The following is a 26,261-nucleotide window of genomic DNA, read 5'->3' as shown; positions in this document are numbered from 1 at the left end:
AAAGTTATCATTTGAGTTTGAAGATGGTAGGTAAGAAGGGGTGGGGGTTTAACCTTGTAGCAAGAGAAGAAAGATGAAGAGGAAAAGCACCAATTGAAGAACTATGTCACAAAGAAGACAAATACCATATGAATTCACTCATATGTGGAATTTAAGAAACAAAACAGATGAACATGGGGAGAAAAAAGAGAGGCAAACCATAAAACAGACTCCTAATTATGAAGAACGAATGAGGGTTGCTGGAAGGGAGGTGGGCAGGGGGATGAAATGGGTGAAGGGTATTAAGGAAGGCACTTGTGATGAGCACTGGGTGTGGTATGTAAGAGATGAATTACCAAATCCTGTACCTGAAACTAATATTACACTGTATTTTAGCTAAATAAAATTTAATAAAAACTTGGAGGGCAAAAAAGGAAGTTAAATGAGTTAGGTTCAAGAGAAAGATGAGTAGACAAGAAAAGTACTTGCATCCCTGGGAGCATTAACTGAGTCTGGGGGCATAGGTGCGCAAAGGAACAAGTCTGCCATGAACAAGGCATCTTTTATGGCCCTAGGAGGAACCAGCTGAACTTCTTTAACAGCCATATGTAAGCTGACATGAGATATTGGAGGATGGGATCCTCAGACAGAGTTGGTTCACCTCAGATGCCAGATCTCATCAGGACTTACGCTTAGTAAGCAGTGATAAAGAAAATTAGGACTGAGCTAGAGAGACAAAGTTTTGCAGTGCTAGAGATCCCAAAACCTTGCTAGAAGAAAAGACCCCATTCCATCTTTAAGACATTTGAAACGAGAAGTGAACTAGAGCTAAATAAAGGGGCAGCTCAGCTCCAACCCAGATACATTCCTAATTATATTGAAGAGATTCTCTCTTTAGCTACTTGACAGAGGAAATAAAGTGCCTTCCCTGGGGGAAAATATCTACTTACGTATCTATTTTTCTTTCATTTACTTATGTATCTATGCAATGTCTGGCAAAAATAAAAATATTAAGAAACAAAGGAAAATGGGATCTATAAGAGAAAAAAATAGTTGATATAAGAAAACAAACATGACCTCATATTTGAATTAGCAGACAAGAACTTAAAACAACTATGTTAAAGAATTTAGAGGAAAAGATGGTCAAAATTGCTAAAAAAACAATTTCAGCAGAGAAATGGAACTCTAAAAAAGAACCAAGTGAAATTTCTAAAACTGAAAGTAAAAGTTTATTTCTTATAACCAGCAGTGAGCCACTGAACCTTTTTAGGTAGAGGGTGAATGTCATGGTATTTATAAAATTAATTAGAACACTGTAACTCCTACCATAAACTATGTCTTATTATAAGAAATGTTATCTTGAACTAAGTTTTGAAGGAGGGAAAGGGACTTGACATAGATTTGAAACAGATTTTTAGGATAGAACAGGCCTAAAAGACTTACACAATATTGGCAGTAAGAGGGAGAGGGAAGAATCAGTTAAATCTAGAGTATCTGCCTTTGGAAACTGTTGGATGTTAGTGTTATATGAGAAAGAGGATTAAGTGTAAGTATCAGACGTAAGAAGGAAAAGAATGAGTTCAGGTCTGGGTGTGGTTGATTTGAGGTGGCTTTGGGACATTCAGGTGATATTGAGTGAGCGTTTATTTATAACTTGAATGCTGTCAGTTTCATATGTATATCTTTAGTAAATTCTAAGATGTGTGTTTTCTCTCATTTTGACGTCTCTAAAAACAGGTCGTGGCTTGTAATTAATGGCCTCCCCAAATCCTTTTTGGATGGGAAGTTTTGTGCATTATTGATAATTCATGTGTTGATTGCAAGAATAAACAACAGTTTCATATTTTTTTTTGCAAAACAACAAATGCTTTGTGAGACCTAAAAAGAGAATATAGCCACAAGTGAAAAAAGCTGGGTTAAGTTCAAAAGGTTTGCTATCACATGCCAGGCACTGAAATTGAAGACACAAGAGGAAATTGCCATATCAGTGAGGATAGATAAAAGAAATATCTAAGCAGTGAGAGGCTGGTGTGGACCAATTCATGTATTGCACAGGACTGTTGTTAAGGCATTGTATCATGAATTATTTGGCATATATTTTCTTTTTCAGAGATTCATAAAAGTATAGTGTTTCTTATAACTTTGATCAAGAATCATTGGCATACATGTAGTAGTTGAAACTTTGGGCGTGGAGGAAATATCTAGAAAGAACATAGAGTGAAATGAGAAAAAGGCATAAGAGGTCTCTGATGATAGGGTCTGATACACTCTGCTCTGAGTGTGTCCTTTGTTTAGCAGGAAGGCAGAGTGCATACCTGTTGTGATTGCTGGGCATGTGCACTCCTTGATCTCTGTCAACTTCACCTCAATGTGAATTTGGTAGTAGCCTGTTTACTTTCCTAAGGCAGAAAATGTAGCACCACAGTGTTACAAGTGAGAAATACCATGGTGTTCCAAGGACTTTAATTCTGTGTGTGAAGGTGACATGTTAAATTTAGGCCAAAAAAATACCTACCTAAAAATGGAGGAAAGCAAAAAAAAATTTTAATTAAATTGTTAGTAACGTAATATGCTGATGAACTTACCTGATCAAGAGAAAAGAAGCAGGAAAACATCAAATGTGAGCAAAATAGAAATACAGCTTTTCCCTTGTTTTTTTTTTTTCCCCCTCAAAGATCTTTTTTTCCTAAGATAAAAAAAATTGTATATATTTATAAAATAAAGTTTCAAAAATTATAAAAACACCATGTGTTCCTTATAACTAAGAAAACAGTCCAAACAAATTTGGGGTTTATTCTTATTACCACATTTGTATTTTTTTCTTCTATGCATTCATTTCTGTGCATGCATTTCTATTTGTTATTCAAAACTTTTTTGTTAAATGCCTGTAGGTTATTAGTCATTGAGGTGCTGGGGCTGTAATGTCATACATGGTACATAATCATTTGCTCTTATGCTTCTTGTTGTATTCTAAAAGGGGAGGTGGACACAAATTTTTTCAAATATTGATAATTTCTAGGAAGAAGTAAAACATGGTTTCACTTTGGGAGAACCAGTCTTTTATAGGGCATTCAGGGATGGATTCTTTAAAGAGGTGATACTTAGGTTAGGATCTGAAAGTTGATAAAGGAGTTAGCCATGCAAAAGGTAGTAGGGGAAACACCATATGCAAAAGTTCTGAGGTGCAAATAAGTATGATGTGTTGGAGGACACACCAGAAGGAGAACATTGGTAGGAAAGGAACTTGCCATAGTCAAGAATATATAGGTCCATATAAGCTTTAGCCCTTTTCATTCCCAACCCCTTTACTCCAGTTATCCAGTGTTATTAATAATAGTGTAAAACAGTTTCATGCTACTGTTAGGCCCTCCCCTACATCTCTTTCATTTCAATAATTCCTATTTCACAGTTACATTGCAAATGCCATCCATGTTGCCATATTATGTTTACATTTGGCTAAAACTCTTTGCTTATCAATTTTATTTTCTCATCTTCTTCTGTCATAAAATTTCTATTTTGATATAATTCTCATTTGGCTAGTGCTCATCCACCACTGTTTTAATAAAATGTACTTGGGGAATGAACTTCTGAATCCTTGCAGTGTCTTCATTTTATCCTTATACATAGCCCTACTGGGTGTAAGTTTCTTAATTACCCCTCAATCATTTGTAGATTGTCTTCTAGTGTTATAGTTAAGAAATTTGATGCTAGCATTTCCTCATAAGGAACTTACTATCTCTGAAAGTTTCTAAAATTTTTTCCTTGCCCTTAAATTAATCCTAAAATTTAGGATTTCCAGTGGAAGTGTGGTGTCTCTTTCTCCATATATACATACACACACACACACACACACACACAAATATTCCTGCTTGTAGTAAGCTCTTGAAATTTGTACTAAAGACTTTAACTCAAGAAAATTTTCTTCTGTTTAGTTAAACCTGTATTTGTTTCTTTTTCTCTTCCTGGAACTCCTGATTTTATGCTAGGGTTTCTAAGTCTTATATTTTCCTCATGATTGCCATTCTGTTTTGTTCTTTTTTGTGAGCGGTAGGTCAAAGATTGACCTATTGCAGCAACTTTTAGCCTTTCTGACTTTCGTTCACATAGTACATTTTAATCATACAAATCTAATCAAAGCAAAAAATTCTTGATGCAGTATATACTCTTACTATGTGTGATGCACTCTATTTTCTGCTCTTGTTTAGTATATTCTAGACTTTATTTAATTTTAAAAAAATACTAGTTGCTATATATACTAAATCAGTGATTCTCAATCAAGGACAGTTTTCCTCCCAAGAGACATTTGGCATTGTGTGGAGACATTTTTATTGTCATGACTGAGTTGGATACTGCTGGCATCTAATGGGTAGAGGCCGGAGATACAATTACACATCCTACAATGCACAGGACAGCCCCCTCAACAAATGTCAGTAATGCCAAGTTGAAAACTGTACACTAAATTGATTTTTTTACTTCTCAGTGCTTTGTTTCTCAACCCTGGCAGTACAGCCATTAGAATCACATGAGAGGATTGATTTACTAAGTTGAGATTAGCTCATGACTGGTAGTTTTAAAAGTTCCTCAATGTTTAAAAAACAAAGATTTATGGTATAGTAATGAGAAAATATCCAGGCCTAATTGTGTGTGTGTGTGTGTGTTTAACAAAAGCTGGTTATTAATCTGATATGTAAGCATTATAATATTTATACTTTAATTCAACTTTTTAGTTACTACACTAGTAAAAAGAAAATCTTTGTGTTAGATTATACTGTGTTTTGAATATTTGTTGTTCAGAAGATGAAATTAAACCAGACAATTAGACATTATTTCAGATAAGAATTTTTAGTGTAGTAATTAAGGTTATCACATTTGCTATATTTTAGCCTTATACCACCTATATATTGTATTTTAAGGTGCAGACTAAGCATCATTCCAGGTGGTTTGAATATCAGCAAATTATTAAGATACTGCATTCTGGTGAGCCCATGTTTCTGTGTGGTGGTAGAAATCAGATTATTCTTGTTTAGATCACACAGAAGAGATAATACTTAGCCAAGTCAGTCCAGTTACAAATAGAGGAGTCTAGCAGAGGATCAGAATAAGTTGCAAAGTTGAGCCACCTTGGGTTCCCGGAGTTGGGAGAGGACTGGCCTTCAGTGATAGAAGGGGTTGAATATATTGTATACAGATTTGAAGATGTGTGAAGTTCTTTTCACATCTAAATGTGCTTTCCTCTTATCTGCCAACAGGTACAACTGTAACTGCTTTAAGATTGTTTAAGAATCTACCGGTAAGAAAGCAGTTTTACTCAACTGCTAAAAAATGTAAAGATGAAATAAAAAAGATCCAGGATCTCCTCATAAGCTATGGTATACTTAAACCTGACTTAAGGATTGTTTTTATACATAACAAGGTAAGTATTATTATGTTTCTATAAGATTTTTCGGTATATGATATTATAAAGGCACAATTTTATCAAAATCAGATATGTAAAGTCTTCTTGCAAAAATTTGTCCACATTTGTTTAGTTTATTATATAAAGAACCTCTTTACTTTCTTATCTGACATCTAAATGAAATCTGATTGAACCTTTCATAATTTCTGAGATCAGGGATTTTGCCAGTAGACATCCAAGAAATATTTGAGTGCTACCTAAATATGCAGATGTATAAGACTTGTTCTTTTCCTTTAAGGAGTTCACAATTTAGTGACATTTTTCACCTTCTATTACAAACTGTTTCTCCTTTGGAAGAGTTTTTTTTGTTTTTTAAAGGAAACTACCTCATTTCTTCCCAGTTTTCAAGTGAGGCTGATTAAGAAATTCTTGTTGCTTGATGAATCTTGATAGAATGAAAGGTATTTTCTGATTATTCTGTTTTTCATAAAATTCCACATGTGCACTTGAATATTTAAGAGAGGAAAGCAGAAGTATGGAAACCCAATGGGGAGTTGAGAGTTAACATTTATTGAGGCCCTACACAATGCTACATCATATCCTAGGTACATTAAACTCCTATGATCCACAGCAACAACTGAGTGAAGTAGACATATCAATTTACCATTGTCCTCTGGACTGAACTCAAGAGAGGTTTAATACTTTGCTCTGTGTTACACAGCTAGTAAATTGTTGAGATGGGATTTGAAACTTAACATGCCTACAGACTGCAGGCTATTTCCACTCTGCTGTCTTGTCTTTTCATTTTAATACCTTTTGTATATATAGTTCTTTTCCAGGTTTCAGAACACTTACTAATAACTTTGTAAGTTAAGCAGCATTATTTCTATTTGTAGGAGGAACTTAAAGCTCAGAGTAATCAAAGAAATTGTTATATACTTTACAGTAATTAGTAGTACTGGGGTCAGAATCCTTTTTCATCCAGCATTCTTTCTATTCTGTGTTTTTTTACTTGTTATTAAGATGATTCTGTCTTAAACCAAACCATGGTGGAATATTTATGATCAAAATCTTTGGTCATTTAAAAAAAAACAGAAAAGAAAGAAAAACATTAAGATTAGTCAGCCACCTATTCCTGCTACCATAGAACTCAACCACATGATACCTTGAGATCTCTTCCTGCTCTACCATGCTGTGATTCCTCAGGATGTTGATAGATGGAGGCTCATCCCGGTAGTATAAATAACCCTATGACCTCTTTATCCAAAGGACATTTAGCAATTAAAAGCTGAATATACCCAAGTTAAGAAAAGATCAAGGACAGAAGAAAGTGATTGGGAAGGGAAAACATATGAAAAAGGTAAAATATGAAGATAGGAACTTCTTTTTTTTAAAGAAAAGCAACAATAAGAAAATAGAATAAAACAAGATTTCTGCCTCATGTAATAGAAATGAGTATTTAAAGTCAAATATATATTTTCTAAGTTTTGGATAAGTTTATATTATTTTCCAACCACTGTACGATCACCAGTACAGGCATTATCTTTTGAGAATGGAAGGTAGTATTGTATAATATGCTGCATTTTATTATTTTTTGAGGACAGCACATCTGAACTTACATTGAATAAACACAAGTCCCTTGATAGCCTTCAGTAATTTCAGATTCAGTTCAAATCCTAAAGAGTATGCTGAGAGTATTTTACCATGAAAATAATGTGAGATTATCAAAAATCTTACAGTAAAATTAAGTATTAGTATTATTACACAAGATCAAGGACTGAATTAGAACAAGCACTCTGTCTTCAAGCTTCCTTCTCTTAGTACAAATTATTGTGCCACTTTTTTCTTTCTTAGTAGTGCTGTTGTGCCTCAAATGCTGAAATATATTGTTAAACCTCCCAGAATGGCAGTGGCACATATCATAAATCTCTTTGAACATTGAGTCCTGCTCTCCTCTTAGCCTTTTTCTTTTAAACATGTTTATCATTATTTATGTGCTTTTCAGAAGAATTTTTTGCCTCTGCTTGAAATTTAAAAATGACTATATTGACATCTTTTCTTGAAATTTTTTTCTGCTTTATAAACAAACAATCATATTGCACATAATATGAGAAGTACTATTGCTATTTTGACATCTTGGATTAGATAGTGTTCCTTCTTTTTATGAAGGTTTAACCTGCCAAGACATTCTTTGAATACTGATAATGTTGATGTTCTTGCCAGTATGGTTATGTTAGAAAGAGGTATTTTTCTTCTTTCATCACCATGTTCCTTGAAAGCATATTGAATAATGAGACAGCCAAAGGGAAATAATTTACAAGTGGATTCAGTGACTTTATTTAAAGTAGATATTATTTGGAGAAATGTTAGAGCCATTCCTTAAACAAGCACTATAGTCTTCAGCTTTAGTTGTAATAACTGAATTCCTGTGAAGTCCTGCTGTGTATATTTTCATTTATAATGTAGTTATTTCCTAGAACTAAAAAATTTTCTCAGTGTGATTATATGAAACCAATTTAATATTCTAGCTCTTTCATATATGCATGAATAGTTCTGTAGACGACTAGTTTAGAATATAATGTTAAATTGTGATTTCAAATAAGGGGTACTTTCATATTTCATGGTTGTTGGTTTTTGTGAATGTTTTCTTCTGACTAAAATACTATTTATGGTTGTAAAAATTGTTTTGAATTGAATTTTGTTTTGATAATTAGAGGCCCACAGTATTGAAAAGCTGAATTGGATTATCATTGATACGAGAAGGTTTTAACTGTTACAAGAGAATAGTAATTTAAGGAGTGACTTTCCATCTACCTACCCTACCTCCATGTCACATTAGTCTAAAAGCTTATTGGGATCAGTTTATTTTTAAGGTCTGGAAGAATGATGACACAGCTTTGAAGAGTTGAATATCTCTGGCATCAGTCAATCTGGGAAGAGGCAGGACCTTAGCTGGAAACAGAAACCCAGAAAACTGGCCATAGAGATTTGGTAGTGTGTGTAGTGGCTTCCTCTCTTGACATAGTTTTCTGGGTCGCTAGGAGGGTACTCTTTTGTGGTGGTGGCTGAAGATGTAGGAGGAAGGGGGTGACCAAGAATGAGAAAGAAGGGACATGTTTATTAGATTATAAACTGAAGATTAAAAAGTAGTAGTTTATAATATGTATCCCCAACATTCATGATATTCTCTTTGTTCATTGTATTATTATTTTTTTTTTTTTTGCAACTCTTAGCCTTTTACACAAATATTGTTAAATGTCTCAGTTTTGTTTCAGCTGTACTATATGAGGAATCAAGAAAAAGTCCACAGTTGGGCCAGTATTACCCACATCCCAAGCAAGGTTATGGAGGCAGTATAGTCAACAGGAAATTCCAGTTCAAGACTGTAGTTCAAATGCCCTTTCCTTAAATTCCCTTTCTTTCTTCTAGTTCCAACTTTGAAAGTTTGAGTGGGTTTTGTTTTTTGTTTTGTTTTGTTTTTAATTAATGAAGGTGGAGGTCCATTCAGATATAGTTTTCAGGTTAGCTTGAGGTTGATTATCAGTCTTGATTGGTTGGTTGGGATTTTTTGGTGATGTTGTGTTTTGTTTTGTTTTTTTGCTGCCTGCAAATTAATGATAACTAAATTCTTTAAATGGTTCTGTTTTTTTCTTTATTATATTCTTTTACTTTTCACCTAGTTTCTGTTAACTATTATATAGAAAAGATGAAAGACATACATAAGTCACATTTTATAGTAGTTTTTTTTAAGCTTATTTATTATTTTTATTTTTAATTTATTTATTTTGAGAGAGAGAGCACACACACACACACACACACACACACACACACACACATGAGTGGAAAGGGGCAGAGAGAGAAGGAAACAGGGAATCCCAAGCAGACTCCGTGCTGTCAGCACAGAGCCCAACACAGGGCTTGATCTCACGAACCGTTAAGATCAGGACCAGAGCCGAAATCAGTAGTCAGATATTCAATGGAATGAGTCACCCAGGCACCCCTACTGTAGTTTATTTTTTATCTCGATGTTTATCCATACTGTCCATATTGAAGGAATCTCTGAATTCTTCCCCTATCCCCAGCAAGACATAGTTATTCTTCGTCTTCTTCTGTAACATTATTTACATATTTCTATTATGTCATTTTTGCTTTGTTGGCAATGATTTGTGTACTGTCTTTCCTTCTCAGCAGACTCTTGTGGGAGGGAGAACTGCATCTAATTCATATTCCCCTTAATACTCAGTGCATAGCACACAGTAAAATACTAAATGAAATACATGGTGCTAAAATCAAAATCACATAAATTTATAAAACTCCAGTTTTGAACACTCTGGCCTCTTTCAGAACAGGTGTCACTGGAGAATCCAATAGGATGAATCCTCAAAAAAGGATTCATTTTATAAATATGAGGATTCATCCTTTTAGATTCTTCAGTGACCTCTTAGATATTTACAGAGTATATTCTCACTTGTATTCATATATACTGTTCTAGTCTCTTTTCTTGGCATGTAAGTCATTGATATGTCTTCATTAGAACTAGTTAGGAAATACATAAAGATTGCATGGAGGGACAGTGAGAGGGAAACACTTGACAGGGACATAGTCTTTAAGTTATCAATTTAATATATTTTGTTTCTATTAACTTAGTTAAATGGAACTATATGATTATTCCTTTACAAATTCTCTAACCAAATACATCTTACAGTTACTATTTATCCTAATACATTTCTCTACTTCAAAACAGTAGATTTCTCTTCTGATCAGTAATTTCCAGAGAATTCTGCACAAATCTAGCTTTTTGAGCTTAGGCCAGTAAAAGTTGATCACATGATCTCTAAGGCCCTTTTCAACTCTAAACCTCTTTGATTTTTAAGGATGTCTACATAAATCTTAAGCACTTCATTTCTTAAAAAATTAGAGCTTCACATTTCCATCACTTAGAAGTTCTAAGAAGGTGATTTATATATCAAATCACAAAATATAAGCATTTATGCCTCCTAGATTTTTAGGTCTTTACATCTAGAAAAGACCACTGAAAATCTTTTTTGTCCTGTCTTAAACCTTTTAGCAAATAGAGTATTTTTATCCCTATCCCTTCCCATTTTATCTTCACGTGACCATGTGAGTGGATTGCCTAATAACTTAAATGTTTAATGTAGCATAAGATGAGCTAAAGTTCAATTCTCTTAGCTCTTAATGCAATATTTATTCTCCTTTGCTATAGCTTTTCCACAGCTACTAGATACAGAGCTTTGAGTATGTGCTATGGAATAATTATGTGATAGCCTATGGAATAATTACATGGTAGGAGTTTACAGAATAAGTGAGGAAGATGTGAAAGTGTATGAACGTTTAAATAGATGAAAAGAATAATGAAAAGTTACTGATTATCAAATGATATTGGTAAATACTATGAAAAGGGAAAGGTTACTTCAGGCTAGAATAGTCAAGGAAGACTTCATGGTGGATGTATTTTGATCTGTATCTTTCTGTGGATGTTTAACAAATGTCTTGGCTGGACTGGAGCTGATGCTGGTGTAGATCAGTGTGTGTGGAGATAGGTCTGACCCCCATGAACAAGAGTTCTTTCTTGCTCTGAATAGATAAAATGTCACTTTACCTGTAACAAAATGTTTAGAGAACTTGCCTAAAGCCTAAGAGCTTCATGAAAATCAACTTAAAACCTCTTTATAGCTGGAATTCAGTTCCATACTAAATGTAGATGGTGAGGCAGGAGAGGGTCAGCAGAATTTCTGAAAAAAACCCTATGAGTAAGTGAAGGTATCTGATCTGGACAGAAAGCAAAACTTCTCCTTAGGTTTTTTTATTGATAGGAGCCAGATGAGAGCCCAGAGCAGTGAGGTGTAGATGTCCATTGGTAGTTACCAACAGGGAATCTTTAAGACCATCTCTCTCTCCTCCATGCTTTTATCTGTATGTGTCAGATGGTATTTCCAGAACTCTCAATCCTGGCAAGACCTCTCTAGTCTTTCCCTTAAGAGTCAAAGTCTTGCAACTGTGAAGTGCTTTGGGACTGCCAGCCCTAATCTCATCATGTTTCTATTCCCTTTTATGTCAATCAACTCAAGAAGGCTGAGTCTCTCAACTCATTCTTTATCACCCTGGACTCTTTTTCTCATCCAAATCATTTGTCTCTTACACATCCCCATGTCCTGAAATGTCCCATTTCATGATTAGTCACAAGTAAAATCCTCTGTGTCCTTAGCCTTTTCTTGCTCTGGAATCTGACTTTCCCTGAGAACACTATATCCTCTGCAGCCCTTTCAAATGGTGACTGATTTCTCTCATCTGTTTCTCACTTCCTTGTTCCTCATTGCAACTTCCAGACCATTCCTTTTTCTCTCCAACCCAAAATCTCATTCAGATTTTAATTTCATGTCTTTAGATCCCTAGATCACTATCACTCTGTGATTTCAGTATCCTCATAGTCCTTTCTAGCTTCTCAAATTTTTTACCTTTTCTCCAGTGATTGTTCTTTCCACCCTACTGTAGCTATTAAATCAGTGGCTATACCATAGACTTTGTTATTGCCAAAAACCACTTCCTCCATAATTTCATTGTTAAGTATTTCACTCTCTGACCATGACCTCCTGTGTCCCCAGCTTATTCCATCCAGCAACCTTCAGACTCTACTGGATCCATTGATCTTACCATCTTTTAATTGTTTTTTATCCATTTTTTCCTCATTTCTCTGCTTAAATTATAAGGTCCATAATTACCATGCTGTCCTTGGGTACTCCCTTAGTTTCTTGCTTCTCTCTCACTGAACTGTGCTTGTTTGACTAACCAAATCCTGGTGAAAGCCATCTTTTTGTCCTCTTGGTGCCTGAACCAAGCTGAATGTTGTAGAAGAAAATACACACCCATCATGACTTTAAATTCATGATCACTAATTTTAGTGCTGCCTGGCAGTCATACTGTGTTTCTCTAGTGCATTTTTCTCTCCTGATCTCCTACATCAGTGCTTTAAACAGACTATAATGTGTATGTAGATCACCTGGGATTTCAGGATGCAGATTCTGATTTAGTAAGTTAGAAAGGGCCTGAGATTGTACATTCTCAACAAGCCTCCAAATGATGTGGCTGCTGCTGTCCATGAACTACACATTGATTGGCAAGGTCCCAAATGGCCATTTCATCTATCCTGTCCTCAGACAGCCAACACCTTCTTTTCCATCTTTACTGTCATCTGACCTTACATCCTATTTTAGTGAGAAAATTGAGGCAATCAGGAAAGGACTTCCACAAATCTATCCACCTATCTGCAGCTGTGTCCATACATCAGCCTTCCCTTCCATCCCTATGGATGTACTCCCCACGTTCCTAGGAAAAGCTGACTTGGGCACCTCTTCTAGAAATAGTTGTCTTTATTCATTTTCTCCAGTTACTGTCCTCCCATTCTCTCTTGAACCTATTTTCTCTCAGTTTTTCTCTACCACTCTCCCAAAACTGCTCTTGTCAGGGACCATTTACCTCCACATTGCTAAATCCAGTAGTCACTTGTCAGTCCTTATCTTAGTTAGCATTTGCCACAGTTGATCTTCCCATCCTTGAAACACTTTTTAACTTGGCTTCTAAGTCTGCACAACTTGTTTTTTTCCTATCTCTCTTTCTACATCAGTCCTCTAGTTGCATTTCATATCCTAACTTCTAAACTTTTAGTGTCCTACAATTTACTCTCTTGTATATATGTGTGTGTGTATATATACACATTTTCATAGTGTTCTTATTCAAATGACTGTACATATCATTTATCCATTGATGACTCCTAAATTTTTATCTCCATTCTATAACTCTCCCCTGAACTCCAAACTCCGATTACCACCCAGAAATCCCCTGTGTATTTGGTAATGATAATTTGACACATTTAACTTGTCAAAAACTGAGCTTTGTATCTCCTCTTCTGGAACTTTTTCCACAGCCTTTCCCATCAATATATGAGAATTCTGTATTTCTAGGTGGCAAACCAAATGCCTTAAGATTATCCTTGACTATTGATTCTCTTTCACTTTGATTCAAGAGTAAATTCTGTAGGCCTGCCTTCAAAATATATGTAAAACCTAACCAGATTTCACTATGTCAGTGACTACCACTGTGGTTCAAGCCACCATCATCTCTCACCTGGGTTTTTTTAATAGTATCCTAATTGGATCTCTCCACTTCCTTCTTTGCTTTTTTAAGTCTGTTTACTGCCCAATAACTAGAGTGATTCTGTAAAAATGTAAGTCAGATCATGCAACTCCTCTTTAATGAGTTTCCATATCAGAGTAAAATCAAAGCCTTTGTAAATGGCCTATCAATTTTACATCTAGGTCAGTAAACTTTGTTTAAAAAAAAGAATTATATAGTAAATATTTTGGGGTTTGGGGGCTATACAGTCTCTTACAACTCTTCAGCTTTGCCTTTGTAACATGAAAGCAGCCACAGACTGGAAAACTTCAAAAGGAAAATTTAAAGGCAATCAGCCCCTTGGCCTGTAGTTTGCTTCCCTTTTGTAGATGATCTGATTCACCATTTCATCTGATGTCATTTATTTCTTTCCTCTTACTCACTTTGTTTCAGTTGAACTAGCCTCCTTGTTGTTCCCTGAACTTGTTAGTCATACTTCCAATTCAGGACCTTTGTGTTTGTAGTTCCTTTGCCTAGAACATTTTTGTATACATTTGGCTCAATCTCATCTTTTAAAACTTCTCAGGCTTTCTTTAGCCACCCTAAAATTGCAGTCATTTCCCCTGTCCCACACACATTTTCCTGCTCTATTTTTCTTCTTAAAACTCATAACCATCTAATATGCTATATATTGTACTTATCTTGATTTATTGTCTTTCTCTTCTCTAGAATATAATTTCCATGAGAGGAAAGGTGTTTTACTACTGTCTCACTGCTGTACTCCTAGAGCCTACAGTAGTATTTCATGTAGGTGCTCAAAAAAAATAGGTGGTAAATGAATGTAATCAAGGGTTCAGAGCATGGAGGACAGGAGTGCTCCATCACATGAGTGGCACTAGTGCATACTAAATTGTGAATGTAGGTAGTTAAGCACTTATGATACAGGCTGATGAGGTCACTAAAGATTAAAGACAACAACTGGAACAGAGAGGTAGCAAAATAGCAAGTATCGGCTCTTAGACCTGAAACACTTCCTTTTCCTTCTGGGGAACTCATAGAAAGTCTGAGAAAAGGGAGGGCTGACTTTGGTCTCTAGGCGATGTGGATATTATTGAAGTAGACACAACCTGTAGTGAAGTAGACACAACTTGTAATTTCATCTAGGACCCCCCCCACCCCCCGCCCCAGGTGGGTGAGTCTATATTATAGAATTTGCTAATATGGATAAATGGATCAAGTCATTCTAGGTAGAGAAATAGTGTGAAGATAAAAGGTATAGGTAGGTAAGTACAGAGCACATTTAGAGGCATTTAAATCAGTTTAGGTGAGTCAGGTATTTTATATAGAGAAATAGAGGAAGATAGATAAGTGAAAGATAATTTGAGGCTAGATTATAAAAGAATATAAAAAGAATATAAAAGAATGCTAGGCTGAATCTTTTTTGTTTCTTTTTAATAGAAAATTGGGAATAGGGAAATGATCCTGCCAAACATTAGTTTGGCAGTAGTGTGCAGGAAAGAATTGTAGGAGGCTTTGAGCAGTAAGTGTTACAGCTTTAAGCTGTAACAAAAGTCCAGGCACCTTGGGCCTGAATAAGGATAAATACATTGACAAAGAAAGCAAATGGGTGTCTGTGATATCAATTATAAGGAAGAATCAATGAGACTGGTTGACTGCATGTGGAAAATGAACACAAAAGATCTGAGGGTATCTGATTTATTTAATTTACATGCCTAGGAAAATGATAATGCTACATCCCTTTTATATCCCTGGATGGGTGTATCTGACTTTCACTTTTAATATGTAGTTACCTTCATGTATTACTCTGACATAATTTTGATTTCACTTTAAAAAGAATCTAATACAAACAAAAAATGAGGTTTTGAAGTGAAGTTATTGTTACCTCATCAATAAAGGTTTTGGTAACTAGTCAATTAAGAAAGGAAAGTTAATCATCTCCAAGTTGGATGTTAGTTGCTAGCTTTAAACCTTACTGCTTGTTTTTTTTTTTTTTTTAAGTGTTTTTTTATTTTTGAGACAGAGACAGAGCATGAGCAGGGGAGGGGCAGAGAGAGAGTGAGACACAGAATCTAAAGCAGGCTCCAGGCTTTGAGCTGTCAGCACAGAGCCCGATGCGGGGCTCGAGCTCACAAACCACGAGATCATGACCTGAGCCGAAGTCAGACGCTCAACCGACTGAGCCACCCAGGTGCCCCAGAACTTACTGCTTGTTTTTAAAAAGAGGCACAAGGGGCACCTGGGTGCTCAGTTGGTTAAGCCTCCAACTGTTGATTTTGGCTCAGGTCATGACCTCACGGTTGTGAGATCAAGCCCCGTGTTGCACTGTGTTATGGGCATGGATCCTGCTTAAGATATTTTCTCTCTCTCTCTCTCTCTCTCTCTCTCTCTCCCTCTCCCTGTCTCTCCCTCCCTCTCCCTGTCTCTCCCTCTCCCTGTCTCTCCCTCTCCCTGTCTCTCCCTCTCCCTGTCTCTCCCTGTCTCTCCCTCTCCCCCCTACCTGTCCCACCCCTATGCGGGCATACAATTTCTCTCTCCCTCTCTCTCTCAAAAAAAAGGCATAAAATTAGAAAATAAGGTTATCTATCACCAGGACATTTGCCTGAATAAAACAGGATGCTTGGGAAGAGAAGTACCATCAGGGAAACACCAGGAGCCAGCTGATGGGAGTATTAGAAGCTCAGAATCTCTGGATTTGGTGTTTATCTCTTTCTTTCTAAGCATTATTTTGTCAAGAACACTTAACATGAGAGCTACCTCTTAATCTTTTTAGTATACAGTGCAATATTGTTGACTAGAGGTACAATGTTACACAGCAGATCTTTAGAACTTAATTGTGTTTAACTGAAATTTGATGCCCATTCATTAGTAACTCCCTATTTTCCCCTCCCCCCCAACCCCTGGATAACTACCATTCCATTCTTTGATTTAATGAACTTAACTATTTTAAATGCCTCATATAAGCAGAATCATGTATTTGTCTTTCTGTGACTGGCTTATTTCACTTGGCATAATATCCCCAAGAATCCTCCATGTTGTCACATATTACAGAATTTCCTTTTTTAAGGCTGAATAATATTCTATCAAATGGATATACTACATTTTCTTTAACCATTGATCTGTCAGTGGACATTTAAGTTGTTTCCACATCCTGGCTGTTGTATGTAATACTGCAGTGAATGTGAGTGCTAATATCACTTTCAGAGCCTGCTTTCAATTCCTTTGAATAAATACTCTGTCATGAGATTGGATTCCTAGATCATATAGTAGTTCTGTTTTTAATATTTTGAGGTACCTCCATACTATTTCCATAGTATTTGCATCCTCATGAATAGTATACAAGGGTTCCAGTTTTTCCACATCTTCCTCAATATTTATCTTTTCAGTTTTTGATAATAGCCATCCTGACAGGTGTGAGGTGATACCTCATTGTGGTTTTAATTTGCATTTACCTGATGATTAGTGAGATTGAGCATTTTTTCACATATCTGATGGCCTTTTATATTTTCTTCTTTGGAGAAATGTCTGTTCAAGGTCTTCACCCATTTTTTTGTTGGTATTAGTGTTTTTGTTAGGGAGTTGTAGGAGTGCCTTACATACTTTGGAGATTAATCATTAGATATATAGTTTGTATATGTTTTCTACCATTCCATGGGTTGCCTTTTCATTCTGTTGATAGCTTCCTTAGCTGTGCAGAAGCATTTTAGTTTGATTAGTCCCTCTTGTCTGTTTTTCTTTGTTGCTTGTGCTTTTGGTGTAATATCAAAGAAATCATTGCCAAGATCAGCATCATGAAGATTTTCTCCTGTCTTCTCTTTTAGGAGTTTTACAATTTTTGGTCTTATATTTAAGTCTTTAATTCATTTTAAATTGATTTCTGTGTATAATGTAAGATAAGGGTCCAACTTCGTTCTTTCGTATATGGATATCATTTTTCCAGCCCTGTTGGTTGAAGAGACTCTCCTTTCTGCATTGTGTGTTCTTGACACCCTCATCAGATATCAGTTGACCATATATGCATGGATTTATTTCTGGGCTTTCTACTCTTTTCCATCTGCCTTTATGATTGTCTTTATGCCAGTACCATACTGTTGTGTTTACTGTAGTAATATATTTTGAAAGTAGGTAGTGTGATGTCTCCAGTTTTGTTCTTTACCTCTGGATTGATTTGACTGTTTGTGGTCTTTTGTGGTTCCATGAGTTTTAGAATTGTGTTTTTCTATTTCTATAAAGAATGACATTAGGATTTTTGGTAGGAATTGCATTGAATTTGTAGAGTGCTTTGGGTAATATGGACATTTTAATAATACTAAATCTTCTGATCCATGAACACAGGATGCCTTCCCATTTGTCATCTTTAATTTTTTTTGTCAGTGTTTTGTAGTTCTCAGCCTACAAGTCTTTCACCTTTTAAATTTATTCCTAAGTATTTTTTTCCTTTTTGGTGCTCTTGTAAATGGTATTGCTTTTCTAATTCTTTTTCAGATAGCTCATTGTTAGTGGATAGGAACGTAGCTGGTTTTGTATGTTGATTTTGTATCTCGCAACTTTACTGAATTTATTAGTTCTAAGTTTTTTTTAATATGATATTTTTGTTATTTTGAGAGAGAGAAAGAGCAGAGGAGAGGCAAAGAGAAAGGGAGAGAGAATTCCAAGTAGGCTCTGTGCTGTCAGTGCAGAGCCCAGCATGGGTCTCAAACCCATGAACCATGAGATCATGACCTGGGCTGAAATGCTAACCCAACTGACCCACTTACGTACCCCCTAACAGGTTTTTGATGGAGTCTTCAGGGTTTTCTATGTATAGGATCATGTCGTCTGCAAACATGGACAATTTTACTTCTTCCTTTCTGGTTTGGATGCCTTTTATTTCTTTTTCTTGCCTAATTGCTTTAGCCAGGACTTTAAGTTGTATGATGAATAGAAGTGGCAGAAACAGGCATCCTTGTCTTGTTCCTGATCTCAAAAAAAAAAAAAACAAACTTTTAGTTTTTTACCATGGAGTGTAATGGCTGCTATGGGATTTTCATAGATGGCTTTTATTATGTTGAGGTACTTTCCTCCTATTCCTAGTTTATTAAATTTTTAATCATGAAATGGTGTTGAGTTCTATCAAATGCTTTTTCTGCACCTGTTGAGACAATCATGCAATTTTTATCCTTTATTTTGTTAATATACTGTATCAAAAAAACCAACTCTTAGGTTTTTTTTCTGTTTTTCTATTTTCTCTTTAATTTATTTCTGCTCTGTTCTAATCTTTATTTCCTTCCTTCTGCTAACTTTGCTCTTAGTTTATTGTTTTTCTAGCTCCTTCAGGTGCTAGAAAAGTTGGTTGGTTGGGCTAGTTAGGTTGTTTATTTGACATCTTTCTTTTTTAATGTGTTATTGCTCTGGATAAACTGTACTGCTTTTACTGCATCCCATAAGTTTTGGTACATTGTCTTTCATTTACCTTAAAGTATTTTCTGATATTCTTGTGTCTTTGACTCAGTGGTTGTTTAGGAGTGTGTTATTTAATTTCCACATACTGTGACTTTTCTACTTTTCTTCCTGTTGATTTCTAGTTTCATTCCATTGTGGTCAGAAAAAATTCCTTGATATGTTTCAGTCTGCCTAAATTTGTTAAGACTTGTTTTGTCTTAACACTTGATCTGTCCTGGAGAAAGATCCATGTGACCTTGAGAAGATGATGTATTCTGCTGTTGAGTGGATTGTTCTGTATAGGTCTGTTAGGTCTGTTTGGTCTGTAATGTTCAGGTCTTCTATTTCCTTATTGATCTTCTGTCTGGATTTTCTATTCATTATTGGTCTTTATCTGCAAAGAGACCTAGAGAACCATGTGGAGGATGGAGTTGCATTGCAGACGAGATGGTTGGGATAGCTTCACTTAGAAGTATCAGCAAGTTTGGAGAAGAAATAAATATCTCATGAAAAATCAATTGTAATAGAAAAGGTATTCTATTCAGTGAGAATAAAGAGGAAAAGCTGAAATCAAATAGTTACAAAGCAAAAGCAACTTGATTTGCACATAACCTTTTCTGTAAAGTTAAATATGGATGGAAGTGATGGTTCAGGGTTCCAAGATGAAAGCGCTTTCAGAAAGGCTAATCTGAAAGATTATTAGAAAAACATTTCTAATAAGATTAATCAAATCTTGGAAATAATCCTCCTTGTTTTAAAGACCACAAAGAGTGTCTACAATCTTCCTTTGAAAGTTATGTAAAGATTAATTTCATGTTTTTAAATTTTTATTTAACTTTTTGAAAAATCCTATCTTTACAGGGTTCAAAAACCAAAAAATAATAAGAAAAGGTACAGTGAAAAAATTACTCTTAATTAGCTCCTATAAGCCTCCCCTCCCATAGGTGAAGTTACTGGTACTAATTTCTTTGTAATCTTCAGGAAAAATTCTTATGTATACTCTATTTCAAAAAATGAATATAAAATAAGAGACATTGAAGCTGAGTAAAAGTAAGGATAAGAGATACTAAATTCAGACTTGTGTTGAATAAATTTTACTCTTCCTATTTTAGTCTGTGGGTACTTAGCAAGAATCAAGTCATATGAATGTTTATGATGTTAATACAATGTGATATTCTTTTAGCAGTAGTGATAATTATATTGGAAGTAGTTAAAGCTTTTTTAAAGAAATTCAGATGGGAACTTATTAGTATATCTGTGCATATTATCTGTTTCAAAGGTTTGATTGCAGTCTAGGCCAATATGTATACTTTTTATTTCATATTCTAGAATGAGTCACCTTTGGTCAGGCAGTGTTAGTAGCAATGCATTTTTTAGTTAATTGTACATCACCTGTGTGCAGCCTCCTTTTTCCTGCTATTGCAAATTGACTTCACAGTTGAGGCTTACTACTTTAATACTGAGTATCTCATCTAATCACTTCCTTCAAATAGTGTATGTCAATGAAATAGGAAGAGTGACAAGATATATTTGGCTAATGTCAATCAATTACTTAATGTGCATGTAATAATATATTTTTTATTGAGGTGTTTTTGCACTGTCATCGTACTGACTAGAGTCAGATTCTTACTTGGCACATCCAGATGCTCCAACTTTGTGTGACCTAGATAGAAAACATATGGGGGTATGTGTGTGTATTTTTAGCACATGTTAAGCTTTCAGCCTTAGGGCAAAATATATGCAAAACTTCAAGAAGTGAAAAGAAAATCTCTTTTAGAAAAGAATACAGGATTGATGAAATGGTGGAGAAAACTAAACTAAAAACTATTTGCTGTAGAAAATACAGTATTTAAAAATTGAGTTTCTTTAAAAACAAAGATCCTTAATTTTTAATTACCACATTTAAAAAATTTTTCATCCATTGTTTTCACAATGGGTTCTTTTTTTTGAAAATGAATTTTACTTTGCCTAAGTTGAAGTGAAGATTTAATTTGTTGGCAGACCTCTTTATCATTTATTGCTATCCCAACTGTAACTCATTTAGAAAATGCTCCTAAATTAGCCCCATTGATCTGATGCAATAATCGCCTACTGTGAAATGTTGTTCCAGAACTACTAGCCATGTTCACTTTAAGAAAAGAAATTCTACATTTAATGATTCTTATGTTTGATAGCTTTTTTAGAACCCATTTCTTCAAGTGATCTTTTTGCAATCCTGTGCACTAGCTATTTATCAGGTCAGGCAGTGAAATAACATGTTTGGATTAATCAGCAGCTAAGATTTATATCTTTAGGCATCACCTGAGGCAGCACTCTAATACAAACTAAAATAATATATTTACATTAGAAGTATTACAAGTTTTATGTGTATTCAGTGCAGGAAATTTAGAAATCTTAAAACATTAATTTTCTTGAAATATTTTCTTGACTACTTTTTAAAACATCTTTACATGTATATATCAGAGATGTAGCTTTAAAGAGAGAAACTTTTTGTGAATAAATTGTTATTGCTCAACTGTTCCTTGTTTAGAGTAACTTGTGATATGGAAAGTTTGAAGCAGGGGCACTTCATTCCCGTACATTATTCAGAACTTTACCTACTTTCTGTTATTTTGAATATTCCTTAAAACACCAGCTAATAGCTGGCTTAAAATAACAGCTATAATTCAGAAAGCCAGCAGGGGCACTGGGGTGGCTCAGTTGTTTAAGCGGCCGACTCTTAATGTCAGCTCAGGTCATGATCTCACAGTTTGTGAGTTGGAGCCCCGCAACAGGCTCTGCACAGACAGCCTGCTTGGATTCTCTCTCTCCCTCTCTCTCTCTGCCCCTCCTCTGCTCTCTCTCTCTCTCTCAAAAATGAATAAAGAAACATTAAAAAAAAAAAGAAAAAGAATCCAGCAGTTCTTTGTCTTTTTACGTGCAAACATACAGGAAATGTAAAGATTGCAGTCTGGCATTTCCTCAAAAAATAGTTACCATATTACCCAGCAATTTCAGTTCTAGGAACATACCCAAGAGAAATGGAAACGTATTTCACACAAAAACTTGCACATGAATGTTCATATCCACATCATTCATAATAGCCAAAAGGTAGAAATAATCCAAACATATATCATCCAGTGAAAGGATAGTTGAAAAATATATCCATACAATGGAATATTACTTAATCATTAAAAAAGGAAGGAGAGTGCCACCTGGATGGCTCAGTTGATTAAGTGTCTGACTCTTGATTTCAACTCAGGTCATCGTTTCATGGTTTGTGAGATTGAGCCCCATGCTGGGCTCTGCTCTGCAGTGGGTATGGAACCTGCTTAAAATTCTCTCTCCCTCTCCCCCTAATCCTCCCCCCATTCCCTATTGACAAATCTCATGTGATCTAGGGAAAAATCTCACAGACATCTAAAGCCAAACATCGTGAAATCTCCTTCAAAACAACAACAACAGGGGGGCACTGGTACAACATGGATAAGCCTTGAAAATGTTACATTAAGTGAAAGAAACCACTCACAAAAAACTATGTATTGTATGATTCCATTTATATGAAAAACCCCAAGTAGGCAAATTTATAGAGACAGAAGGTAAATTAGTGATCACCTTGGGTAAAGGTGGCAGAGAATGGAGGGTGTTAATGGGTACAGGGTTTCTCTTTGGAATGATAAAATTGTTCTAAAATTAGTTGTGATAGTTGCATAACCTTGTAAATATACTGAAAACCATTGTCTTATACACTTAAAATGGGAGAATTTGTATGATTTATGAATTGTATCTCAATAAAAGTGTAATATTTAAAAAATGAAAGAAAAATAGAGGTTCCTTTGGATTTCCTAAAGTAAATTAGTAAACAAAGACTATAATTTCTTTCCTTTTTTTTTTTTTAAGCCCCCACACCCAGCATGGAGCTTAACTTGGGGCTTGAACTCACTACCCTGAGTTCAAGACCTGAGCTGAGATCGTGAGTCAGATGCTTAACCTACTGAACCATCCAGGTGCCCCAAAGACTATAATTTCTAACCCATGTAGTGAGATGACAACCCACAGTCTTAATTTTTAAAAATAAAGAAGTAGTTTTCAATTCCACTCAGGTTACTTTTCTCTAGAAAAATGTATTCTACAAATGTTCACTCCTTCAACAAATTGTTTGTTGTGCCCTATTGGGTATATGACAGTGTTCTTGATACCAGGGACACCATTACATTCCTGATTCTTCTTTTCTTCCTCTCCACATGCAGTCAGTCACCAAGTCACATTAAGTCTATTTCATGTCCTTTAGTTTATCCGTGTTCTCTTCCCCTCTTAGCAATATGTGTGGTTCTATTACCTAGACCAGTCTCAACCACAGTATTAATATTAGTAAAATACCAGAGATTGCAATTGTTTTACCTTAAAAAAAAACAACTAGAGGAATAATCCTGTAAATGTCATTTTCACTAACTTGTATTCCACTTTGTTTTTTGGTAAGTGGAAGAAAAATTGGTAGCTTTACAGCTAGTGTGCCAGGAATCACACACAGTCCTCAGGGCTTAATGGGAATATTTTATGAATGTGGACTTCATCAATTTTGCATGTCCTCAGTATAAGTTGAGACACTTTGAGTTGGATTAATACAATCACATTTTTAAAAATCCATATTACTTTAGTTTCAGTTCTCAATAAATCATTGTTATAAAAGATCATTTTGATTTAAATACAATTTACCTATTACATAAATTTAAGATATATACAGCATGTTATGGGGCACCTAGGTGGCTCAGTTGGTTGAGCATCTGACTTCGGCTCAGGTCATGATCTCACGGTCTGTGGGTCAAGCCCCGCATCGGGCTCTGTGCTGACAGCTCAGAGCCTGGAGCCTGCTTTGGATTCTGTGTCTCCCTCTCTCTCTCTCTCTGCCCCTCCCCCACTTGTGGTCTGTCTGTCTCTCTCTCAAAAATAAAATGTAAAAAAAAATTTTTTTTAATTAAAAAGAAAGATGTACAGCATGTTAAATGATACATTTATATATTGTAATATAGTTACCATTGTAGCAATAATAAGTATTTCTGTCATATTACATAATTTTCTTTAGTGGTTGGGATAATTAGGTTCTGCTCTCATAATAAGTTTAATGATTATTATGCAATACTGTTGTCAGTATTTGCTATATTATGCATTAGATCTCTAGGACTTATTTACTACTTGTTGCAAGTTTGTACCTTTAAACAACATCTGTCCTATTTCCCCATCCCCTAGTAACTACCATTTTATTCTCTGATTTCTACAAGTTTGTCTTTACATTCCATATATGAATGATATCATACAGTATTTATCTTTGTCTGACTTCTCTCACTTAACATAATGTCCTTAAAATCCAAAGATCTTTTTCTGATATCTATGTGTGATCAGGCATTTTCCCAACTAGATGTGTTTCTCCAGTGACTCTGCATTGCATGTAAGATAAACTATAAACTTGCTTCCATGATATGATAGTTCATTCAGGATCTTGCTCCTTTCTGTCCAGCTTCCATCCCCAGCAAAGGCATATTCTCTATGCTTCCATGTGTTGCATGTGCCCTTCTGTCTGTCAGCATTGCCCTTCCCATGATTTGTGGATGGCCAGCTCCTTTCAGGTCTCACTGCACATGCATTTGGCTCTGTGAAGTAGACCTAGGTTTCTTCTACAATGCCTCCTCTGTGTTTTGTAATAGCAGTTTTTATAATGCATTATAATTTTTATTTATTTTTATTTAATTTACATCAAAGTTAGTTAGCATATAGTGCAATAATGATTTCAGGAGTGGAATGCAGTGATTCACCCCCTACGTATAACACCCATTGCTCATCCCAACAAGTGTCTTCTTCTATGCCTCTTGTCCACAACCCCTCCAGCAACCCTCAGTTCTCTGTATTTAAGAGTCTCTTATGTTTTGTCCCCCTCCCTGTTTTTATATCATTTTTGCTTCCCTTCTCCTGTGTTCATCTGTTTTGTATTTAAATTCCACATGAGTGAAGTCATATGATACTTGTCTTTGACTAATTTCACTTAGCATAATACCCTCTAGTTCCATCCACATAGTTGCAAATGGCAAGATTTCATTCTTTTTGATTGCCGAGTAATACTCCCTTTTTTTTTTTTAATTTTTTTTTTAACGTTTATTTATTTTTGAGACAGAGAGAGACAGAGCATGAACGGGGGAGGATCAGAGAGAGAGGGAGACACAGAATCCGAAACAGGCTCCAGGCTCTGAGCGGTCAGCACAGAGCCCGACGCGGGGCTCGAACTCACGGACCGCGAGATCGTGACCTGAGCCGAAGTCGGCCACTTAACCGACTGAGCCACCCAGGCGCCCCTACTCCATTTTATACATATACCACATCTTCTTTATCCAGTCATCTGTTGATGGACATTTGGGCTCTTTCCATACTTTGGCTATTGTTGAGAGCACTGCTACAAACATTGGGGTGCATGTGTCCCTTCGAAACAGCACAACTTTATCCTTTGGATAAATACCTAGTAGTGTAATTGCTGGGTCGTTGGGTAGTTCTATTTTTAATTTTTTGAGGAACCTCCATACTGTTTTCCAGAATGGCTGCATCAGTTTGCATTCCCACCAGCAGTGCAAAAGAGATCTTCTTTCTCTGCATCCTCACCAACATCTGTTGTTGCCAGAGTTGTTAACGTTAGCCATTCTGACAGATGTGAGGTGTTATCTCATTGTGGTTTTGATTTGTATTTCCCAGATGATGAGTGATGTTGAGCATTTTTTTCATGTGTCTGTTAGCCATATGGATGTCTTATTTTGAACAGTGTCTGTTCATGTCTTTTGCCCATTTCTTCACTGAATTCTTTGTTTTTCAGGTGTTGAGTTTTGTAAGTTCTTTATAGATTTTGGATACTAACCTTTTATCTGATATGTCATTTGCAAATATCTTCTCCCATTCCGTTGGTTGCCTTTTAGTTTTGCTGATTGTTTCTTTCGCTGTGCAGAAGCTTTTTATTTTGATGAGGTCCCAATAGTTCATTTTTGCTTTTGTTTCCCTTTCCTCCAGAGATGTGTTGAGTAAGAAGTTGCTGTGGCCGAAGTCAAAGAGGTTTTTGCCTGCTTTCTCCTCGAGGATTTTGATGACTTCCTGTTTTATTTTTAGGTCTTTCATCCATTTTGAGTTTATTTTTGTGTATGGTGTAAGAAAATGGTCCAGGTTCATTCTGCATTTGGCTGTCCAGTTTCCCCAACACCATTTGCTGAAGAGACTGTCTTTATTCCATTGGGTATTCTTTCCAGCTTTGTCAAAGATTAGTTGGCCATATGTTTGTGGGTCCATTTCTGGGTTCTCTATTCTGTTC

General features: G+C 35.6%; 1 protein-coding gene across 7 annotated transcripts in view; it reads left to right on the top strand.

Annotated features, from left to right (window-relative positions):
• Positions 1-26,261, top strand: part of PMS1 (PMS1 homolog 1, mismatch repair system component) — a 95,350-nt gene that overhangs the window by 32,934 nt on the left and 36,155 nt on the right. For all 7 annotated transcript variants that reach the window (XM_019462016.2, XM_019461998.2, XM_019462032.2 and 4 more), the window contains one exon: positions 5,229-5,392. In XM_019462016.2, the coding sequence (XP_019317561.1) occupies positions 5,229-5,392 (164 nt within the window). The remainder of the gene's footprint in view (positions 1-5,228; positions 5,393-26,261) is intronic.

The sequence above is a fragment of the Panthera pardus genome, unplaced genomic scaffold (assembly GCF_024362965.1).
Source record: "Panthera pardus isolate Hobbes unplaced genomic scaffold, ASM2436296v1 HiC_scaffold_10, whole genome shotgun sequence".
In the NCBI taxonomy this organism is placed as follows: Eukaryota; Metazoa; Chordata; class Mammalia; order Carnivora; family Felidae; genus Panthera; species Panthera pardus.
Note: the sequence above shows the minus strand (reverse complement) of the source record. Positions and strands in the feature narration are given on the sequence as shown.